The 14,204-nt window shown below is 44.3% G+C and overlaps 1 protein-coding gene across 1 annotated transcript in view; it reads left to right on the top strand.

Moving 5' to 3' along the window:
• Window positions 1-12,330, top strand: part of LOC149441067 (V-set domain containing T-cell activation inhibitor 1-like) — a 65,408-nt gene extending 53,078 nt beyond the window's left edge. Inside the window, exon 8 of the mRNA XM_089657800.1 lies at window positions 10,832-12,330. Coding sequence (XP_089513926.1) covers window positions 10,832-10,875 — 44 coding nt within the window. The 3' untranslated portion in view covers window positions 10,876-12,330. The remainder of the gene's footprint in view (window positions 1-10,831) is intronic.
• Window positions 12,331-14,204: the final 1,874 nt, after the last annotated feature.

Below are 14,204 nucleotides of genomic sequence, written 5' to 3'. Positions count from 1 at the left end.
GGGTGATTTTGCTGCTCAAAGTATTCATTTTCTGTGCAGTCTAAACCTCTCATCATTACGAGCCTAAAATAAAAAGAAAGAAAGAAAAAATAAAAAAAGAGAGAGAAGAAAAAAGAAAACAAAAAAATGAAAAAAAAAAAAAAAAAAAAAAAAAATAATATATATATATATATTAGAAGAAAAAAAAAGGAAAAAGAAAAAAAAAATATTGAAAAAAACTGAAAAAAAAGACAAAAATGAGAAAAAAGTAAACAATAAAAAACTGAAGAGTTAAAAAAAAGAAAAAAAAGAAATGAAAAAAGAAAAAAAAAATTATAAAAATGAGAAAAAATCAAACAATGAAAGACTGAAGGAAAGAAAACAATAAAAACAGAACAAAATAAAAAATATGAAAAAAAAATATATATAAAAGAAGAAAAAAAAAAGAGGAAAAAAAAAAAATATTGAAAAAAAAAAAAAAAAGACAAAAATGAAAATGAGAAAAAAGTAAACAAAAAGACTGAAAATGGAAAAAAAGAAAAAAAAGAAGAGAAAAAAAAAAGAAAATATATATATATATATATAAAAAAAAAAAAAGAAAATGAAAAAATAAGTAAGAATGGAAATAAAAATAGATAAAAATGTTAAAATAAAATCAAAATAAAAGAAAGTACCAAAAAAATAAAAAAAAAAACAAAGAAAAATAACAATAAGGGGGAGAGGTGCCTTCCATGGTACTGAACTTCAATGCTCCCCTTCCTTCCTATCTCATTATACAGAGAAGGAAATGCATATTTGCTCCCCGGCTGATGTTGAATGTTCGCCCCTCACAAAGAAATGATCCTGTTTTAAGGAATGTTATTTGGGTTTTATTTGTTAATAAACGGCAAGGTTGGCCAATTTCCTCCAGATCTGGTCTTTGGTCATTTCTTCATTAGTATAAGTTGGGAAGGGTAGCTATGATGAGATGTAGAAGGACTTGGAGACATATGGGGTTACCCTAGTCAAGAATTTTTTTTTTCTTCTTAAATTTGTATTCAGACCACTTGGTTATATGGTGCCAAGTGTATAGATCCAGAAAGCCTCTCAGCATTGGAGGAGGCAATCACGGTCTCCACCTCTTACTGTCACGTACCTGGTGATGGAGGCCAATGGAGAGAGGGCTTCCCTTGCGGCTAAGTTCCAGACTCCCCTGACAGTGGGACAGCGGGAGTCAGGCCAAAAAGTGGCACAGGTTGCCTGTAGGAGTGCTCGTTGGTGGTCCACCCAGGAGCACAGCTGATGCACTGGTGGCACCTGTGCGAGGTATGCAAGGCCTTCCGGGGAACAGAGGATTACTGGATAGCTGGTTCAAAGCCAAGGTCCGGTACCGGGTGGAGATCAGAGCAGACGTAGTCAGATGGGATAGCCAAGGTCATACACAGAGGAGCGAGAGAGAATATTCGTTAGCCAAGCTGAGGTCAGGTCAGGGTTTTCGCAGAATAGACAGGTCCAGGAGCAAGCCAAGTCGGTATCAGGAAATCACAGGTCACAGTAGCACAGGAACAGGAACAAGGTACTGGGGAGCCAGAGATCTACCAACACCTGAGAGTGGTGCAGGGCTTCCTTATAAAGGCCGTTTGAGCCGATGTGAACTTCTGCGGCCATGCAAGGTACTGGCAGGGGTGCCAGGTCTCCTAACACCTCTGCTGAGGACAGAACCCTGACACTTACAGACTGATTGACACATCCACTCACCATGCCCTGGAAGCTGGTGCAGTTGAAGTTCGTGTGTGACAAATTGAACCCCTACTGGTTTGGTCAAGTCAATCTGACCACCATTAGCGTCATGACGTCCCTCCCGTGTCCTTGGAGGCTTGAATGGGCCAGTCTTGTACAAGTACATGAGCATTCTAAGATGTGAACACAATGCTCCGCTCAAGTAGTCCCATATGTGGTATTGGTTACCCTTATCTGGATGTGAAAAATATTCTCCACATATCAACGAGTTACATACATGTGACCAGTCACCGCGATCATATGTTCAGTAGTAAACAACGGCTGTCATTCATTATTACTATACAGGATTTATGGCGCCAACAGTGGCACCAATACAGATCAATACAAGAGGGGTAGGAGGGTCTGATCCTGGGAGCTTACAATCTAAGAGGGAAGAGCTGATCCTGGGAGCTTACACTCTAAGAGGGAAGAGCTGATCCTGGGAGCTTACACTCTAAGAGGGAAGAGCTGATCCTGGGAGCTTACACTCTAAGAGGGAAGAGCTGATCCTGGGAGCTTACAATCTAAGAGGGAGGGCCTCATCCTGGAAGTTTACAATCTAAGAGGGAGGGGCCTGATCCTGGGAGCTTACAATCTAAGAGGGAGGGCCTGATCCTGGGAGCTTACACTCTAAGATTGAGTGGCTGATCCTGGGAGCTTACAATCTAAGAGGGAGGGGCCTGATCCTGGGAGCTTACAATCTAAGAGGGAGGGCCTGATCCTGGGAGCTTACAATCTAAGAGGGAGGAGCCTGATCCTGGGAGCTTACAATCTAAGAGGGAGGGGCTGATCCTGGGAGCTTACAATCTAGGAGGGGGGGCTGATCCTGGGAGCTTACAATCTAAGAGGGAGGGGCTGATCCTGGGAGCTTACAATCTAAGAGGGAGGGGCTGATCCTGGGAGCTTACAATCTAGGAGGGAGGGGCTAGTGGTACAAAAGGTAGTAACTGTGGGGGGTGGACTGGTAGGAGGAGTAGAAGATTCCATTATTAGCGGAGGGCAGGATAGACTTCCCTGCACAGATTGGTTTTCAGAGATCACCTAAAAGTGAGCAGAGTAGGCGATAGTCTGATAGATTGGGGTAGAGAGTTCCAGAGGATGGGGGAAGCTCTGGAGAAGTCCTGGAGATGAGCATGGGAGGAGGAGACAAGGGAGCTAGAGAGTAGGAGGTGTGGCGAAGGTTGGAGATGTTGCGGAGGTGAAGTCTACATGATTTGGACAGTGATTGGATTTGGGGGTGAAAGGACAGATGGGAGTCTAGGATGACACCGAGTACCCTGGCATGAGGGGAGGGACTGATGATTGTGTTATTGATCTTGATGGAGAAGTCGGGGGGAGGGGCACGGGCTGGGGGGAATATTCATGACACCATTGCTCTTTGTAATGGGTTACAGTAATTACATAGTACAGGGCATCAAAGCGGCCCTGTACCATGCGGTAGTTGTGGCCAATCACATCAATCAAAAATATTAAACAATGGTGTCATAAATGATTGCTAAATAAAGAGGGATTGTTTATACCGCGATCATTGCTGTAATAAGCAACCATAGTGTGAGAAAATAAAATACCTGATCACCCCCCAGAGCAGTAGAGTGCCACCAGACCAGTGTATGTCCGCAACAGTGGTCCTTGTTACCTCGCCACCAGTCCCAGTGCCACTAGACCAGTGTATGTCCGCAACAGTGGTCCTTGTTACCTCGCCACCAGTCCCAGTGCCACCAGACCAGTGTATGTCCGCAACAGTGGTCCTTGCTACATTGCCACCAGTCCTGGTGATTTGCATTTCCAGGTAGGGGGCATGCGAGCGCCGCCCTACCCGCGCCTCTATTGGCGACTAGGGATGACAATCACTGGGTCCCGGGTCAGCGCTTCCTGGCCAGCACACGGCGATCGTTGGGGAAAGCTGACAGGGGAGAGGTCTGTATGTAAACAACACGGATCTCTCTCCTGTCAGCAAGGACATGCTGCTTTGTATCTCTCTGCACAACATGTCTCCCAACACACAGCACACAGGTAGCCATGTCACTGGGAGGTATTGAGCTGCTGGTTGTTGCCTGATGCTCCTTGGAATGTCTTTTAGTTGGAAGCTCTTCTTCTTCTCAGTCAGATTCTGGACTGCTGCCGTCTGCAGGTTCATATTCTGAATGTGAGTCTGACAGTGAGAGTTCCCCGCTACTCTCATCCATCATGCTCAGAATTTGGAACGCCTCCTCCCTGGTGTAGGTTTTTTTACATGGCATTGACACTGGTGTGGTGGTGATCAGGACCCCCTGGTATGGTGGTGATCAGGACCCACTGGTATGGTGGTGATCAGGACCCCCTGGTATGGTGGTGATCAGGACCCCCTGGTATGGTGATGATCAGGACCCACTGGTATGGTGGTGATCAGGACCCACTGGTATGGTGGTGATCAGGACCCACTGGTATGGTGGTGATCAGGACCCACTGGTATGGTGGTGATCAGGACCCCCTGGTGTGGTGATGATCAGGACCCCCTGGTGTGGTGATGATCAGGACCCACTGGTATGGTGATGATCAGGACCCCCTGGTGTGGTGATGATCAGGACCACCTGGTATGGTAGTGATCAGGACCCGCTGGTGTGCCGGAGATCAGGACCCGCTGGTGTGGCGGGGATCAGGACCCGCTGGTGTGGCGGTGATCAGGACCTGCTGGTGTGGCGGTGATCAGGACCCGCTGGTGTTGTTCACACTAGACATTGTTGGGCAGAGAAAAGGGACACCATGAGCTGGCTGGCAACTATTTATGTGTAATCTGTGTGCAGAGGCTGAAATCACTCCTCTCTGGTATTAGGAGAGGTATAGACTACAGAGAGAGATATCACCCCCCCTCCCCCCCCCAGTACAGATCACTAGTAAGACCTCATCTGGAATATACAGTTAAGTCTTGGGCAACCAAACTGATACGAGGCATGGAGGAGAACAGCTATGAGGGAAGATTAGAGGAGATTAAGGGGGGATATGATCTCCATGTATAATACATAGGGGGGATATGATCACCATGTATAATACATAAGGGGGGATATGATCTCCATGTATAATACATAAGGGGGGGATATGATCTCCATGTATAATACATAGGGGGGATATGATCACCATGTATAATACATAAGGGGGGATATGATCTCCATGTATAATACATAAGGGGGGGATATGATCTCCATGTATAATACATAAGGGGGGATATGATCTCCACGTATAATACATGAGGGGGGATATGATCTCCATGTATAATACATAAGGGGGGATATGATCTCCATGTGTAATACATAAGGGGGGGATATGATCTCCATGTATAATACATAAGGGGGGATATGATCTCCATGTATAATACATAAGGGGGGATATGATCTCCATGTATAATACATAAGGGGGGATATGATCTCCATGTATAATACATAAGGGGGGGATATGATCTCCATGTATAATACATAAGGGGGGATATGATCACCATGTATAATACATAAGGGGGATATGATCTCCATGTATAATACATAAGGGGGGATATGATCTCCATGTATAATACATAAGGGGGGATATGATCTCCATGTATAATACATAAGGGGGGATATGATCTCCATGTATAATACATAAGGGGGATATGATCTCCATGTATAATACATAAGGGGGGATATGATCTCCATGTATAATACATAAGGGGGGATATGATCTCCATGTATAATACATAAGGGGGATATGATCTCCATGTACAATACATAAGGGGGGATATGATCTCCATGTATAATACATAAGGGGGATATGATCTCCATGTATAATACATAAGGGGGATATGATCTCCATGTATAATACATAAGGGGGATATGATCTCCATGTATAATACATAAGGGGGATATGATCTCCATGTATAATACATAAGGGGGGATATGATCACCATGTATAATACATAAGGGGGATATGATCTCCATGTATAATACATAAGGGGGATATGATCTCCATGTATAATACATAAGGGGGGATATGATCTCCATGTATAATACATAAGGGGGGATATGATCTCCATGTATAATACATAAGGGGGGATATGATCTCCATGTATAATACATAAGGGGGGGATATGATCTCCATGTATAATACATAAGGGGGGATATGATCTCCATGTATAATACATAAGGGGGATATGATCTCCATGTATAATACATAAGGGGGGATATGATCACCATGTATAATACATAAGGGGGATATGATCTCCATGTATAATACATAAGGGGGATATGATCTCCATGTATAATACATAAGGGGGGATATGATCTCCATGTATAATACATAAGGGGGGATATGATCTCCATGTATAATACATAAGGGGGGATATGATCTCCATGTATAATACATAAGGGGGATATGATCTCCATGTATAATACATAAGGGGGGATATGATCTCCATGTATAATACATAAGGGGGGATATGATCTCCATGTATAATACATAAGGGGGATATGATCTCCATGTACAATACATAAGGGGGGATATGATCTCCATGTATAATACATAAGGGGGATATGATCTCCATGTATAATACATAAGGGGGATATGATCTCCATGTATAATACATAAGGGGGATATGATCTCCATGTACAATACATAAGGGGGGGGCTATGATCTCCATGTATAATACATAAGGGGGGGATATGATCTCCATATATAATACATAAGGGGGGATATGATCTCCATGTATAATACATAAGGGGGGATATGATCTCCATGTACAATACATAAGGGGGATATGATCTCCATGTATAATACATAAGGGGGATATGATCTCCATGTATAATACATAAGGGGGATATGATCTCCATGTATAATACATAAGGGGGGATATGATCTCCATGTATAATACATAAGGGGGGGATATGATCTACATGTATAATACATAAGGGGGGATATGATCACCATGTATAATACATAAGGGGGGATATGATCTCCATGTATAATACATAAGGGAGGGATATGATCTCCATGTATAATACATAAGGGGGGATATGATCTCCATGTATAATACATAAGGGGGGATATGATCTCCATGTATAATACATAAGGGGGATATGATCTCCATGTATAATACATAAGGGGGGATATGATCTCCATGTATAATACATAAGGGGGGATATGATCTCCATGTATAATACATAAGGGGGGATATGATCTCCATGTATAATACATAAGGGGGGATATGATCACCATGTATAATACATAAGGGGGATATGATCTCCATGTATAATACATAAGGGGGATATGATCTCCATGTATAATACATAAGGGGGGATATGATCTCCATGTATAATACATAAGGGGGGATATGATCTCCATGTATAATACATAAGGGGGGATATGATCTCCATGTATAATACATAAGGGGGATATGATCTCCATGTATAATACATAAGGGGGGATATGATCTCCATGTATAATACATAAGGGGGGATATGATCTCCATGTATAATACATAAGGGGGATATGATCTCCATGTACAATACATAAGGGGGGATATGATCTCCATGTATAATACATAAGGGGGATATGATCTCCATGTATAATACATAAGGGGGATATGATCTCCATGTATAATACATAAGGGGGATATGATCTCCATGTATAATACATAAGGGGGATATGATCTCCATGTATAATACATAAGGGGGGATATGATCACCATGTATAATACATAAGGGGGATATGATCTCCATGTATAATACATAAGGGGGATATGATCTCCATGTATAATACATAAGGGGGGATATGATCTCCATGTATAATACATAAGGGGGGATATGATCTCCATGTATAATACATAAGGGGGGATATGATCTCCATGTATAATACATAAGGGGGGGATATGATCTCCATGTATAATACATAAGGGGGGATATGATCTCCATGTATAATACATAAGGGGGATATGATCTCCATGTATAATACATAAGGGGGGATATGATCACCATGTATAATACATAAGGGGGATATGATCTCCATGTATAATACATAAGGGGGATATGATCTCCATGTATAATACATAAGGGGGGATATGATCTCCATGTATAATACATAAGGGGGGATATGATCTCCATGTATAATACATAAGGGGGGATATGATCTCCATGTATAATACATAAGGGGGATATGATCTCCATGTATAATACATAAGGGGGGATATGATCTCCATGTATAATACATAAGGGGGGATATGATCTCCATGTATAATACATAAGGGGGATATGATCTCCATGTACAATACATAAGGGGGGATATGATCTCCATGTATAATACATAAGGGGGATATGATCTCCATGTATAATACATAAGGGGGATATGATCTCCATGTATAATACATAAGGGGGATATGATCTCCATGTACAATACATAAGGGGGGGCTATGATCTCCATGTATAATACATAAGGGGGGGATATGATCTCCATATATAATACATAAGGGGGGATATGATCTCCATGTATAATACATAAGGGGGGATATGATCTCCATGTACAATACATAAGGGGGATATGATCTCCATGTATAATACATAAGGGGGATATGATCTCCATGTATAATACATAAGGGGGATATGATCTCCATGTATAATACATAAGGGGGGATATGATCTCCATGTATAATACATAAGGGGGGGATATGATCTACATGTATAATACATAAGGGGGGATATGATCACCATGTATAATACATAAGGGGGGATATGATCTCCATGTATAATACATAAGGGAGGGATATGATCTCCATGTATAATACATAAGGGGGGATATGATCTCCATGTATAATACATAAGGGGGGATATGATCTCCATGTATAATACATAAGGGGGATATGATCTCCATGTATAATACATAAGGGGGGATATGATCTCCATGTATAATACATAAGGGGGGATATGATCTCCATGTATAATACATAAGGGGGGATATGATCACCATGTATAATACATAAGGGAGGGATATGATCACCATGTATAATACATAAGGGGGGATATGATCTCTATGTATAATATATAAGGGGGGATATGATCTCCATGTATAATACATAAGAGGGGGTTATGATCACCATGTATAATACATAAGGAGGGGATATGATCTCCATGTATAATACATAAGGGGGGGATATGATCTCCATGTATAATACATAAGGGGGGGGGGATATGATCTCCATGTATAATACATAAGGGGGGGGTTATGATCACCATGTATAATACATAAGGGGGGGTTATGATCACCATGTATAATACATAAGGGGGGATATGATCTCCATGTATAATACATAAGGGGGGATATGATCTCCATGTATAATACATAAGGGGGATATGATCTCCATGTATAATACATAAGGGGGGATATGATCTCCATGTATAATACATAAGGGGGGGACATGATCTCCATGTACAATACAAAAGGGGGATATGATCTCCATGTATAATACATAAGGGGGATATGATCTCCATGTATAATACATAAGGGGGGATATGATCTCCATGTATAATACATAGGGGGGGACATGATCTCCCTGTACAATACATAAGGGGGATATGATCTCCATGTATAATACATAAGGGGGGATATGAACTCCATGTATAATACATAAGGGGGGGATATGATCTCCATGTATAATACATAAGGGGGATATGATTTCCATGTATAATACATAAGGGCGGATATGATCTCCATGTATAATACATAAGGGGGATATGATCTCCATGTATAATACATAAGGGGGGGATATGATCTCCATGTATAATACATAAGGGGGGATATGAACTCCATGTATAATACATAAGGGGGGGATATGATCTCCATGTATAATACATAAGGGGGGGATATGAACTCCATGTATAATACATAAGGGGGGGGATATGATCTCCATGTATAATACATAAGGGGGGATATGATCTCCATGTATAATACATAAGGGGGGATATGATCTGCATGTATAATACATAAGGGGGGATATGATCACCATGTATAATACATAAGGGGGGATATGATCTCCATGTGTAATACATAAGGGGGGATATGATCTCCATGTATAATACATAAGGGGGGATATGATCTCCATGTATAATACATAAGGGGGGATATGATCTCCATGTATAATACATAAGGGGGATATGATCACCATGTATAATACATAAGGGGGGATATGATCTCCATGTATAATACATAAGGGGGGATATGATCTCCATGTATAATACATAAGGGGGATATGATCTCCATGTATAATACATAAGGGGGGATATGATCTCCATGTATAATACATAAGGGGGGATATGATCTCCATGTATAATACATAAGGGGGGATATGATCTCCATGTATAATACATAAGGGGGGATATGATCTCCATGTATAATACATAAGGGGGATATGATCTCCATGTATAATACATAAGGGGGATATGATCTCCATGTATGATACATAAGGGGGGGATATGATCTCCATGTATAATACATAAGGGGGATATGATCTCCATGTATAATACATAAGGTGGGGGATATGATCTCTATGTGTGATACATAAGGGGGATATGATCTCCATGTATAATACATAAGGGGGGATATGTTCATGTCCCATAGACTTGCATTGAGTTTTAAGTTCACGGTCAAATGTTCATTAGGTTCAAACGTTTGACCGTAAACCGAACATGGGGGTGTTCTGCCCATCACTAATGGTAACGCACTCAGTCAGATTAGCACCAGTTGCACAGCTCCCAATGTACACAGCCTGTGTAACTCAGGACAATGTCTTTTGATACACTGACTTGCAGCCTGGTGCTGCCATCTGTTGGCGTGTTACAAAACTAGTCTCGAAACTTTTTGATACCACCTAAGATGTTCTCATAGTTTCCTCCATATTCTGCCTGAAGGTCAGAGACTGAGGTCCCCAGGGCTCTATGTACAAGCTCCAACCTCATGGTGGCAAATAGGAAGGAACATCCTCTGGTCCTCCAGAATGGATTGGAGGGCTTACAAAACTCATTTATGTTTTATGAATGCTCCATTTATGGAGAACGTCTGGATGAAGATGAGACCTTTACCAATTTTTTTATTTTTTATTTTGCAGATGGAAAACCGGTGACTCTCCCTGAAATACCACTTCCAGAGTGAGAAACAGCCCCATAACAAGAAAATCCTCCCCCTGATGATCTCTTCTCCTCTGTGATCCATCAAGTCCTGTCCAACCCTTAGTCACATGACCTCCATTCTCTCCATAGGGCTGATAGTAGCTTCTGAAGGCTTTACACCTCATGGAATGTATTCCGGATAAAACGTTTCTGAGCTTCTAAAAGCAGATGAGTCTACCTAACTCAGCCATGTGCGCCCCCTATAGAGCTTCCAAGGGTTTGCAAGAATTAGAAACAACTACTGAGAACTTTCCAAGAATGGACCTTCACCCCCACAAAAAAACTCTGTTTTCACCTGGTTCCAGTCCCCTCCCTCTCCCACAATTGGATCTATACATTTTTAGGCACCTTTTTTTTTTTTGCCTAGGCGAGAATGTCATTGCATACGCATGCGCAGATGTGCTTCAGGACCTGACAGAGACCTTCAATGCATCTCCGCATGCACCCCTAAGGCTAGGTTCACACCTACGCAGTTTGCGTGTCATCCATTTCTGCATTGCTTTTTTGCCCATGCATTTTTGACGCATTTTTATGCAGGTTTTTTTTACTTTCCCTGCAGGCAGGCCCGGACTGGGACAAAACATAGGCCCGGGCAATTTAGAATGAGCAGCCTCATGCCCGGGTACCCTTTCCTTGGAGCCCAATGGCAGAACGGCAGGGCCCGGATGCAAGAGCGACCTTGGTAACCCTGGTGGTTCCACTACTGGGGTCAGTAGTTTTTTTTTTAATAATTTTTTCCAATTTTATTACATTTTTTTATATTAGGATTCACGCAGGGCGAGGAGGAGAAGCGGTGGCAGGAGTAAAATACAATGATCTGCTCCTATATGTGCCACCCGGCTTCCCCTCGTATCCTGGCGGCCTCAGCCCACAGCAAATGCCCGATGTCCCCTATGGCCAGTCCAGGCCTGCCTGCAGGCAATGAAGATTCATCTCATATACTTGCTGCACTTTGCACATTGCACTACCGATATTGTGAAATTACTAATCCGTCAAGACTGTGATAGTGAACTAGAGTCTCCACGACCAATCTGGTTGGGAGTTTTTGCTGAGTCTCAGGAGCACCGAGTCTTGCCCCGGCTCTACACAAGTTGGGGTAGATGTGGTCACCTCAAGGTTGTGGAGCTCAGAATTGTCTGCACTTTACTGTGATCATTTGCTTCTGTAATGGCTGAATGTCCTCCCAATCCAGTCCCACCATCAGGAACTGTCTGGGGACATTTATCAATGAATTATATGGTTCACAAATTGTCCTACTACCTCCATAAGAAACCAAGAGGGTCCACTTAGAAAGGTTTTCAGGCAAGATTCACACAACTTTCACTCAGGATTCACACATGCAGTTGGGAAAAACATGCAAACCTTGTGTGAAAACGTTCCTAAACAGACCTTCAAATGTTCTGTAACTTCAGTCTATATTGTAGATTTTATACTTTGCTACATTTCTACTCGTTCATATGATTGCTAATGTCTACGACCGCCTTCTAGCGATTGTAAAGGATCACAGTTTATATTTTTTATACTTACCTGCTCTGTGTCATGGTTATGCACAGAGCAGCCCCCATCCTCTTCTTCTGGGGTCCCCCGCCGAGGGCCCTTATAGCAAGTCACTTACGGGGCACCTGTGTGCGCTCCCTCCTGAGCCGGCTCTGTGCGTCTCTCTTGCTGTGATTGACAGTGGCTCCTGCTGCTGCCTCTGAGCCAATGAGATGGGAGAAAGCCACTGCTTTCTTGCACATTGATGGATCGAGATGGGACTCAGATGAGTATTGGGGGGGGGGGCATTAAAGTGTTACTAAACTCCGGATTCCGCATTCATTATATCCGCTCTCCCCGGACCCCGCATTCACTATACCCGCTCTCCCCGGACCCCGCATTCACTATATCCGCTCTCCCCGGACCCCGCATTCACTATACCCGCTCTCCCCGGACCCCGCATTCCCTATATCCGCTCTCCCCGGACCCCGCATTCACTATATCCGCTCTCCCCGGACCCCGCATTCACTATACCCGCTCTCCCCGGACCCCGCATTCCCTATATCCGCTCTCCTCGGACCCCGCATTCACTGTATCCGCTCTCCCTGGACCCCGCATTCACTATATCCGCTCTCCCCGGACCCCGCATTCACTATATCCGCTCTCCCCGGACCCCGCATTCACTATATCCGCTCTCCCCAGACCCCGCATTCACTATATCCGCTCTCCCCGGACCCCGCATTCACTATATCCCCTCTCCCCGGACCCCGCATTCACTATATCCGCTCTCCCCGGACCCCGCATTCACTATATCCGCTCTCCCCGGACCCCGCATTCACTATATCCGCTCTCCCCGGACCCCGCATTCACTATATCCGCTCTCCCCGGACCCCGCATTCACTATATCCCATCTCCCCGGACCCCGCATTCACTATATCCGCTCTCCCCGGACCCCGCATTCACTATATCCGCTCTCCCCGGACCCCGTATTCACTATATCCGCTCTCCCCGGACCCCGCATTCACTATATCCGCTCTCCCCGGACCCCGCATTCACTATATCCGCTCTCCCCGGACCCCGCATTCACTATATCCGCTCTCCCCGGACCCCGCATTCACTACATCCCCTCTCCCCGGACCCCGCATTCACTATATCCGCTCTCCCTGGACCCCGCATTCACTATATCCGCTCTCCCCGGACCCCGCATTCACTATATCCGCTCTCCCCGGACCCCGCATTCACTATATCCGCTCTCCCCGGACCCCGCATTCACTATATCCGCTCTCCCCGGACCCCGCATTCACTATATCCCATCTCCCCTGACCCCGCATTCACTATATCCGCTCTCCCCGGACCCCGCATCCGCTATATCCGCTCTCCCCGGACCCCGCATTCACTATATCCGCTCTCCCCGGACCCCGCATTCACTATATCCCATCTCCCCTGACCCCGCATTCGCTATATCCGCTCTCCCCGGACCCCGCATCCGCTATATCCGCTCTCCCCGGACCCCGCATCCGCTATATCCGCTCTCCCCGGACCCCGCATCCGCTATATCCGCTCTCCCCGGACCCCGCATTCACTGTATCCGCTCTTCCAGGACCCCACATTCACTATATCCACTCTCCCCGGACCCCACATTCACTATATCCGCTCTCCCCAGACCCCGCATTCACTATATCCGCTCTCCCCGGACCCCGCATTCCCTATATCCGCTCTCCCCGGACCCCGCATTCACTATATCCCCTCTCCCCGGACCCCGCATTCACTATATCCGCTCTCCCCGGACCCCGCATTCACTATATCCGGTCTCCCCGGACCTCGCATTCACTATAT

Source organism: Staurois parvus, unplaced genomic scaffold (assembly GCF_062004578.1).
Source record: "Staurois parvus isolate SC_StPar_1 unplaced genomic scaffold, SC_StPar_1.0 ptg001029l, whole genome shotgun sequence".
NCBI lineage: Eukaryota > Metazoa > Chordata > Amphibia > Anura > Ranidae > Staurois > Staurois parvus.
This window is presented reverse-complemented; position numbering and strand designations above follow the sequence as displayed.